This window comes from Oratosquilla oratoria, chromosome 34 (assembly GCF_046742065.1).
Source record: "Oratosquilla oratoria isolate Oo_2021 chromosome 34, ASM4674206v1, whole genome shotgun sequence".
NCBI classification, from domain to species: domain Eukaryota; kingdom Metazoa; phylum Arthropoda; class Malacostraca; order Stomatopoda; family Squillidae; genus Oratosquilla; species Oratosquilla oratoria.
The window spans coordinates 16,563,932-16,574,341 of record NC_134810.1 but is presented as its reverse complement, the minus strand read 5'-3'; the positions used below and the strand labels follow the sequence as shown (position 1 = coordinate 16,574,341).

Below are 10,410 nucleotides of genomic sequence, written 5' to 3'. Positions count from 1 at the left end.
CAAAGCAATGTATCTGAACTATTTGTTTTCCGAACAGCTGCCATGAACTCCAACGCACGCTGTGATAGTACAAACACCTGCGCACCTACTATGCAGAAGTAACATTGACATCTGCCAATAACGCCCGCGCGCGCACACACACATACACATGGTGACATTTCGTCCCCCCATGACACTTGTACAAAGACTAGTGAATATACTATAGAATACATACGTGACGAGGAAGGCAAAAACTATTGTGATATCTGAGTCGAGGGCCCCTAAATGAATCAAAGACACGTGTCAAACCTTACCAAACAAAATTTATCGATGCTGGTCTGTGCAATTATTGACCTTTGGAAGCACTGATTGACGCAAGGAAATAAAGTTCAAACTCATCTGAGAGAGAGAGAGAGAGAGAGAGAGAGAGAGAGAGAGAGAGAGAGAGAGAGAGAGAGAGAGAGAGTAGCGCAACTTAAGACGCGCGTACACACACACGCGCGTACACACAGACACACACACACACACACACACATCCAAGTTGCGCGACTGGCCACATTCGTACATCACCTTCCTGGTTCACGTCTGACGTCCCCGAACGATGAGAGCAACATACCTGCAATCAAGAGAAGAAATCATTAACAATGACGAATCACTTTGCTATAGAAAGTCTTAAATCACAAGTCTTATGATACGTGTTTGCCACTATACAGGGTGTTCCAAAAGTATATGTCACATTATATATCTTAACTATTGAGGATTTCAAAACTTGACTATCTATTCTGAAAGCCCATTATTTCAAGCTTTTGTACAAGAAGTATGGACACAAAAGTGCAAGAAATTAATTCATTATTATTTTCTAAAGGAGTTCAATGTGCGTGCGCTGGGTTACAAGGCACACATCCAAGCGATAATTCATTTCTGGCCAAACGCGACCTAGCATAGCGTTGTCGATGGTTGCCAAGACTCCTGTTATTCGAGTCTTCAGGTCATCCACGTCTCAGGGAACGAGAGGTACATACATCAAGCCTTTCCAATACTCCCGGAGAAAAAAGTCGCATGGAGTGAGATCTGGAGACCTAGGGGGCCATTGCAGGAGCACGCGATCAGTTCGCCAGGAACGTCCGATCCATAATAGGATTAACAGAAGAAAACGGAATGATTTTAGCTTTTAAATGGTACCAGTTTAATTTTGATACCATTTGTAGTTCATGATACACGAGTTCTTAGAATGCGACATATACTTTTGTAATACCCTGTACTTATTGACATTTTGACATATTGGGAATATGAAATGGAGGAGTGTTGGTCTGAATTTATTCTTGACTAGTTCCGCAGTGCTTAGGAAGAAATATCTGCGAAACTACTCAGGAATACATTCAGACTAAGTATCCTGTGTTTCCTATTCCCACTTGCGATATATATATATATATATAAAGTGGCACGGTCATCTTGGAACCATATAAATGGTTCTGACAATAATGGGAGCACTCGTTCTTCCACAATTTTTTGTTTCACATAACCATCACATTTACGAGGTGTACGTGTTTTTGAGTGCCGACAGAATGAAAAGGTTATTCTGTCAACCCCTTCCGTACCGGACGATACTTTATTTTCCTACACCTGCGGCAACCCTATTTCACTGAACTCCGTGCCACCCTCCTTCGTTCCAGGTGGGTTTATTCTTATTCTGAGATAGACTGATACAGTGCGTGTGTGAGATTCACTATGCTTTTGGATCACGTATTGGACTCGTGATCGACGGCTTATACCCTCCGAAAGAGAGCTCAGAGCTCATATATAACATCTATGGGTAATGCTGTGACCTTACACGCACACACACACCCAGCTCCCCTCCCACGAGTTGGAGTAACGACTCGCAGCTCAGCGATACATAAATTATTTCAGCCCTGGGCTGTGTGTGTGTGTGTGTGTGTGTGTGTGTGTGTGTGTGTGTGTGTGTGTGTGTGTGTGTGCGCGCGCGCGTGTATGTGTATTGTGCCACCCTTACTCTGCGTCCTTGTGCCTCTTCGAGCGCCATCAGAAGGACCGTTCCCCTCTCCCTCCCTCCCTTCCTGCCCCTTGGCCCTGTGATGGGGGTTAGGCTTATTACGGCAAGATGGAATTAGTTTTGTTACTCCAAAGTTGTACAGCGTTGGATTGGGCTGGTACGGGTTAAAAACTGGGTAATGGTGGGAAGTAGTGGTTACGGATGGGTTGCTTTTGTTTTGTTAGGGTTGGGTAAGCGTTGGGTTAAGCTGGGGGTAGACTGGGTCAAGTTAGGCTGGGGTGGGTTGGACTGAGCGAAGTAGAGATGTATTTGGAACATAAAAATGAAAGGCTGGAGTCGAAGAAAGACCAACAAAAAGGGACAGGTGACGTGGAAGTGGTTCGAAGGAATGGGATAAGGTGGTAGGGGATGGAATCATTTGGGAAAATGGATGAAGTGAAGAGGAACGGATGGCAGGGGAAGGATGGACGTGGGAGAACAGTAAACAAAATACCGGGCAAAAGAGAGGAAAGGTAAATAAAACGACAGGGGAAGACAACGAAAAAGGGAACACGGGGCTGTGAAGGTAAAGGGGGAAAGGGAGCTAGGAAAGAGCAAGAAGAACCTGCGAAGACGGACCAAGGAAAAAGAAAACGACAAACAAATAACGTGAGCAAGAGAATCGAGATGGAAACGAGGGAAGGAGAGAGAGGGGGGGGGGATTAAATGGGATTTAATGTGCCAAAGGCTGGAAGAGGGAGCGTGCGCGCAATGATAGAGAGAAAGGAAAGAGAAAGCAGCAGACCAACGGGTGGAAAACGAGAAAAGGGCCAAGAGGAAGAACAGTACAAGGGGGAGGGAAACTAGGGTAGGGGAGGAAAGGGGGAGTGTAGGGGAAGGGAAGGAAGGAGAGGGGAGATGAGAGGGGAGATACGCGAAGGAGCGGAGGGACGTGAGACGGGGAGATCGGGTGAGAGAGAGAGAGAGGGAGAGGTGGGGAAAGAATTGGGAAGACGGAGATGATGAAGTGGGGAGAGGGAGAGGATTGAAAGGACGAGGATGAGGGGAAGGAGAGGAGGGGAAGGAAAGAAAATGGAAAGAGAAAGGGGAGGCTGGGAAGAGAGAGGGGAGGGGGAAGACAGGAGAGGAAGAGAGACGAGGGTAAGAGATAGGGGAGGGAAAGAGAGAAGGGGAAAAAGGGAGGTGGAAGAGGGTTACGGGGGAAGGGTAATAAGGGATTAAGGGGAAAGGGAAGTGAAAGGCGAAAGGAGAGCAAGGGGAATGGCACGGACGAGGACAAGTCTGTGAGAGCGCGCGTTCATGGGAGACAAAAATTGGCGAGGAAAGCAAAGGGTAGGGTTGCCCACGGGGATGGATCCAGGGGAAAGGACCGAGGGAAAAGAGGAACCAAAGGAATGGTGGAGGACCACGATGAGAGGGGAACCAAGGGTGGGAGTGGGAGAAGACCAGGGAGGTGTGGGGGGGGACGAGCCTAGTGTTTCTGCCTGAAGTAAGGAGACAAAGGAACGGGGGAGAGAGGGGGAGATGCCCAGACAGGCGGGATGAAATAAAACTCACATGGAACGAATATAAAGAAAATATAAAGCATGCATGGGGCGAAGAGATAAGGCAGTAATACAAGCAGAAGACGCATGGAGGTCAAATCAATGAATGAGGGAGGAAGTCTGAGAACAAGAGGAGCAGGAAGGAACGAAACGGGGGAATAAGAGGTCGAAGGCTGATTTAGTAACAGATTTAGCGCAATTTAAAGAAAAATATCAGGAGATCAGAAAGAAAAGTGTGTGTGTGTGTGTGTGTGTGTGTGTGTGTGTGTGTGTGTGCGCGCGCGCGCGCCAGTTCGGAATAAAAAAAAAATCAAATACATAAAATAAACGACAAAGATATGATATACATTGAAAAGGTGATAAACACATGCTTCAAAATTGAATAGAAACTGTTCCCCAACCCTCCAGGGCCCAAGGGTTCCACTTCAGCTGGGTGAAGTCCTTCGGCTTCAACCAGAACAAAACCTTCCAACGATCAACTTATCAGGCACGGCGAGGCCCAAGGGCAAGAGCAATGTCAAAGAGGAGGGTAAAGAGGGTGAGGAGGAGGGCAAGGACGAGGGTTGGTAAGAGCACGTGGAGGGCGGAGCATTCGGAGCCGCTGCAGGCACGAGCGTGCTCCACTCCAGACTAGCGCCGAGAAATGGACCCAAACCAACGATGAGACCTGTATCGTGCAAGGAGTAGCGAGCACGTGCCCGGGGCGGACAGCATCAATGCCATGCCATTAGCCGTCTACTCGGGGGACGGCGCGTGATGCCTGCAGGAGACGGGGCGGGCGGGAGAGGCCCACTGGAGGCGCCAGTCGACTGAGGAAGAAGAACGGAGCAGGAAAGAGGAAAGAGGAAATGGAGGTCGAAGAGGAAGAGGAGGTGGAGGACGGAGCTTGAGGAGGTAGGTTGAGGAGGGAGAACGAGGTGGGAGGAGAGAAGAAGGAAACGGAGAAAGAGGGGCAAGGAAGTGAGCAGAGTCAGGAGGAGCAGGAGGAGGAGGTAAAGAAGAATGTGAAGGAGGAGAAGCAACAGCACGAGGTGCAGGACAAGAAGCCTCTAAAGCAACTTTCGACCACCATACTAATTACTAGACGGCGACAATCGTTCTTGTAAATTCTTCCTGAGGGGTGGGTGCGCTCCCGCCCGTTTAAAGCGGTCAAAACACGTCAACCCCGGCAACCTTCCATTCCACATCCAGCATCCTACTAAGCAGGCACGTTCGGTTGAGACTCCCCTCCCCCTTCCCCACCCCATCCTGAGACCGTTCCACGAGCAACAGTCGTAAGGGCGGACCAGAGGAGGGGGGTGGGGAGTTGGAGTTGTAGCTAAGGGTGTGGCCCAGAAAAGTCTAGTGCAGCAAAGGCAGCAACCAGCCTGGGAAAGTACCGAGAGCAAGTGCATGCGACACTCCTCTACTGCATATCAAAACACTACACGTATCTATCTTTAACAAAGTCTCCACTGTACCGATTCTAGTGAATTGATATCCGTCCTATAGAATGTATATTAATTCACTAGAATCAGTACAGAGGAGAATGAGCAAAATGATACACGGGCTCAGAAATTTACCTTACGAGGGCAGGCAGGCTTAGACTCCCTCTGGAAAGACACAGAGTGCGGACTGATTTAACAGAGGTGTTCAACTGGATCAAAAGTTTTAACATAGGGGATGCAGATAAGGTCATCATATTAAGACAACAGGGCAGGACTCTCAGTAACGGGTTTAAATTGAACATATTTAGATTAAAGAAGTAAATAGGAAAGAATTGGCTTACCAATACATGGAATACACTTAGTAACCATGTAGTGAGCACTGACACTATCGATTGTTTTAAGAAAAGGTTAGGCAACTTTATGGATGGGGGTAATAGGTGTTATGGGACATGGAACTGACTAGTGTAGGCCTTATGGTCTCTTGCAGTTTCCTTCATTCTTATATAACCCCAATCACACGACTGTGGCCAACTAACCCACTATTGAGGACACTGGGTCAAATGTTCATAATTTGTCCTAGCTGACGTCAGACGACTTCATTTGTCTCTGAAGAACGCTTTTGTTCTTTATCTTGTTCAACTCGAGAAGAACTACATGTAATTCCCCTAAGGGTCAAACATTCCCTCTATTAAGGGGGTCAAATGTAACTCGATTAAGCTGTCTTCTTCATCTCACTTTCATTTGGCCTTTCCAAATATCTAACAACGTTTCACTCACTCCGAAACTCTTGCACTCTCACCTTCCACTCCTCTTCCTTTGAACATTTCCACTGAACAAGTTGTGCATTTCCACTCTTGTCCACATCAACAACTCAACGTAACAATAATGCATGTCCACTACCTCTGACCACCTAACTCATTTCAATTCCCACTGAACACAAACATAAACTTTGAAAAGCCACTTGCCATCCACCGCGAAAATAGTATTTTCTGAAATATCGAATGAACATATTCCATTTTACCCTTGCTCGCGCACTTTCACTCACGCTGACCATTCATCATTCTCTTTCCTTCACTTTCAATCTACACTTCATTCCACTTCAGGACATTTTTCATCCCCTCTGCTGGCGCACCTGTCTGTTCCCATTCCTCGAAGCGGAAAGGGGTAAACATCTGTGCGCGTCTCTCTCTCTCTCTCTCACACACACACACACACACAGGAGAGAATGAGAGAGAGAGAGAGAGAGAGAGAGAGAGAGAGAGAGAGAGAGAGAGAGAGAGAGAGAGAGAGAGAGAGAGAGAGAGAGAGAGAGAGAGAGAGAGAGAGAGGGGGGGGGGGAGAGGGAGAGAGAGAGAGACTGACTGTTGCAGTAGTGCAACGCTCACGTTCGGCAGACGTGCCAAACGAGACTGAGGGTGGTGGGAGGAGGGCGGGCCGTGTGTGTTGCTCGCTCACCGGGGCTGGCGCAAAATAATGACGGGGGGGAGGGGATTACGAGTATACGCAAGTGCGTTTCTAAAACTATCTAAGTTATTAGGGAAGGGCTCGAAGGGAAGAAATATCCAATACTAGTGTGTGTTGGTGCGCGCGTATGTATGCTCACGCTCCCATTTCACATGATCCGTGTTCTTGACTAAGTAAACCATGGAGACTCCCAAAACAGACTAGACGACCTGCACAGCGAACGGAGCACAACAGAGCAGAGCAGAGCTTTGTTGCGTAACTCCGCCCTGACAGCAAAACCCCACTTTCGGCCAAAACAGTGACCCCCCCCCTCCCGAACAATTCGCATCACAACATTCTTCACTGACCCACGAAATCCTAAACTTGAAAGTCCTTTGTATTGTGACAAATGTCACTAGACTCCTCACCCCTCTCTCTTTCTCTCATTCCCTTTGACCTGGACTCTCGTTACATATCACAGCAACGGCCCGGACCAATCGGAAGTGCGAGTTCCACATCAAACAAACCACAACGACCCGGGTCAGGGGCACCGCGTGTACAAGCACCTAACCGCCCATCACAGAAGAACCTTCCTCCTTGCACAAGGCCACCAAAACCGGTAGACACACACACAAAGAGGATTTACTGTACATAATCAGCCACAAGGCGGCTCACGAAAACACTTGAACAAAGATGACTCTCACAAGCACACAAGCACCCATCACCCACCTCCAACACACAAAGAAACCGTATTCACTTCGTTGGATGCTCTTGCAGCGGCTTCACAAGGGCACGGTTCTTCGCGACCGCCTATCGTGTGCGTTCCTCCTGGCTCACTAGAGTTCTTCAATAAGCGCCCTTCACACTTGTAATATAAGCCACCCCCCCTACCGTGATGCGAAGCGATACTGCCCATAAAGATAGAAGCGCTGGTGAACTGTTGGCGATAATGCCACCAAACCAGTTTCCTTTCGACCTACCCACCATGGCCATGTCTTCTTTAAAATTTCTGTTCTGGCTAACGTCAAGCAATTTCGGTCTACTGAGGTCTCCTGACCGTATAAGGATCACCCGATGTCCATTAATCAATGAAGAACTCATGAGAAACTTACAGCTACCTTGGGGATAGTGTTTTGATAAACTCCTTGCAATCCTTATTACTTTAAAGTGTTCGACTGGGCACTTAAGTATTGTTTAATCTTAGGTTGGCTTAGAAGATGGTGGGATCTTCTTGTGGAGGTGCCTGGTCGAGGTGGTTACGGGGAAGGGGGATGCAAATAGACCCACATACAGTATTTCTTTCACTCTCCCTCTCTCTCTCTCTCTCTCTCTCTCACACACACGATCTGCCCCACACCAGTGAGTCTCCCTCGTCACAACCTCTCTGTCTGCCTCTCATTCTATTAGTTCCCATGCTCACCTTCAGGTACTGAGGTTAGGATAATTCCAGTAATCCCAGGCAAGCTGCCCACTTGTGGTCAACAAAAATGGCAGCAATATAATGAGTCAGAGGTATGTGCACCCTTTAAAGGAATTGTGGCAATTTCAGTGAAGTGAATACAAATTTTCTAACCCCTTCCCTCTCTCTCTCTCACACACACACCTTGCTAGTTAATTATCTACCATGAGCAAGGAGATAAGATTGCTTGTGTGTAGTCACATCGTCCACAGATCGGTATATATACGAGCTCTGAACTGTAACGGAAGGATAATAAATATCGATCATGCATCCAGCCCGTGATCCAAGATCATGATGAATCTCTCTCTCTCTCTCTCTCTCTCACTCACTCGCACACACACACACCAGCGCTTCGATCGAATGTCAATCTTTCATGGACGAGTCACTGTCAACACAGGAGCTTTGTAGTTGTTTGCCCGCTGACCTTCCTCGCCGAGCGCACGCGTCGATTCTTTGTTCTTTCTCGTTCGGCGTCGGTCCACTGACGAGGGCGGGCGGGCGCGCACGAGGGCGGGAAGGAGGGAGGGAGCGCCATGTGGCACTCCTCCACAGCTCCAGTGCCTCCTTCCGCTCCCGAAAGTACACAGCGCCGGTTTCAAGAACTTCCGTCGGACGCACCAAGGTCGAATTCAACTTCGTGTTCCTTTTGTTGGGGGAACTGCTCGCTGGGATCACATTCCTCCCACGTCATTTCCATTTCGAGGAAGTCGAGCTACAGAAGAAATCATTTCAGAAGTTTGCCTTTCAATGATACTGCAATAATACACGCTAAACATCTCTTGTACGCACACGCGCAACCCCATACTCCCACATTCTCGACGAGTTTTCATGTTCTCTCTCTCTATCGCTATTTCAACGGTCAATGTTCCTCTGACCTCTCTTGTGGCACGACCTCGTCCATGACCCAACAATGGTAGAACATATTCACTTTTTTTCCAATCCTACCACCTATTCCTCCATCTCTTTGCCTGGAAAACTCTACCTCTGGGTGACCTTTCACATATCAACGCCTGGGAACTCAGGAAAAATACTAATATATAAATAAAAAGTAAACCAAATAAAATAAAAAACTCTTCAAGCTAAGGGATTTGGTTTTAGTTGAATGTGCATCCTATCCTCTGATGTGCAGAAATATGTGGACACTTTTTCAAATACATTATTTCCCAATGATATATATTTAACTTTGTCCCTCTATCTCTGTAGGTCCCATGGTGATCGGATGGGGTCTATGAACTTTCTTGAATACGTTCTATAGCACCAACTCAACTGCACTATAGACAACCCAATGGCCTGAGAGGGCGGTCACATTTTCGTATTTCTACCCAGCACCCTGCAACACGCCCACTTTACCCAGATTTCACGCCCAACATACAGTACTTGCCATCAGTCTATTCTATTATTTGGCTTGTCACCCTCTCGGTAACGAAAGGAAGTTGAGAACCGTTTATTCTGTTGTTCTAAAGAGAAGGACGTCGAACAGGATCTTCTTCCCGAAACCCCGAGGGGCTGACACTCAGTCACTGCACCCGACCCAAGATCTCTCTCAATCAATTTCGACTATATCTCCTCTACACAAGGAAAACCGACAACTGGCGACTTCTACTTAACTGATTCAACCAACAAAACACAAAACATTTCTTTCTAGAGATTTCTGAGGGCCTAAGGATCACTGGCAACCACTGTGGGGCTGCGGGCTTCGTCAGTTCATGTAGTAATTCCTAGTAATATAATGATGATAATATTAATACTAATACTAATAATAATATCCTAGAAACACCTCGGCCAACCACTACGACTTGATTCGCCCCTGACACCGATCTTTCCTCCTCCTCGCCCGTGGCGCGCCGCCCACGGCCGCCCCTCCATCTCGCCGCCAAACCCCTGCGGTGCCCAAAGCCGACTCGACGCAATGCGTAGAGTACAAGAGGGCGTGGGCGCGATGGTTCTTTTGAACGCTCAAGAGCTCGACCTTCCTCCTACTCCTTCTGGAGACCGCCTTTCTTCCAGCTCTACAACACATTTCAGAGAATGTGTGTGTGTGTGTGTGTGTGTGTGTGTGTGTGTGTGTGTGTGTGTGTGTGTGTGTGTGTGTGTGTGTGTGTGTGTGTGTGTGTGTGTGTGTGTGTGTGTGTGTGTGTGTGTGTGTGTGTGTGTGTGTGTGTGTGTGTGCGTGCGCGCGCGCGCGCCCTACACCAGAGATACGTTTTCGTTTGACAGTCCTTCGTTCAGCGACTTCATTTTTCTTCGGGTGGCAGGACAGGACTCTCCCGAGTTCGATAGCAATCCAAAGCCACCCAACGCCGTGCTGTGGTGGTGGGGGGGGGGGGGTAAACTGACCCAGTTACCATCGCACCAACCTGCCCCCACCCGCCGCTGTACCAATTCCACGAGCGCAACTCTGCATTGCATTTTTACTTGATCAATCAGACAAACCCACACGCAAACATGCACATATACAAACAATTATGTCACCACCATTTCTCTGTTTGTGAAAATTTGCAAAATTCTGTTCTCACCATCTGAAGTGTCAAGAAAAGTATGGAGGAG

The 10,410-nt window shown here is 47.9% G+C and overlaps 1 protein-coding gene across 37 annotated transcripts in view; it reads right to left on the bottom strand.

Annotated features, from left to right (window-relative positions):
• The window catches only part of LOC143018069 (MAP/microtubule affinity-regulating kinase 3-like), a 500,962-nt gene that overhangs the window by 240,906 nt on the left and 249,646 nt on the right, over window positions 1–10,410 (bottom strand). For 27 of the 37 annotated variants that reach the window (XR_012965728.1, XM_076173146.1, XM_076173149.1 and 24 more), the window contains exon 3: window positions 5,097–5,126. The exons of the other annotated variants lie outside the window; for them this stretch is intronic. Coding sequence is in view for 26 of the 27 variants with exons in the window: in XM_076173146.1 (XP_076029261.1) it covers window positions 5,097–5,126 (30 nt within the window). In the remaining variant the exon portion in view is untranslated. The remainder of the gene's footprint in view (window positions 1–5,096; window positions 5,127–10,410) is intronic. 37 annotated transcript variants of the gene reach the window in all.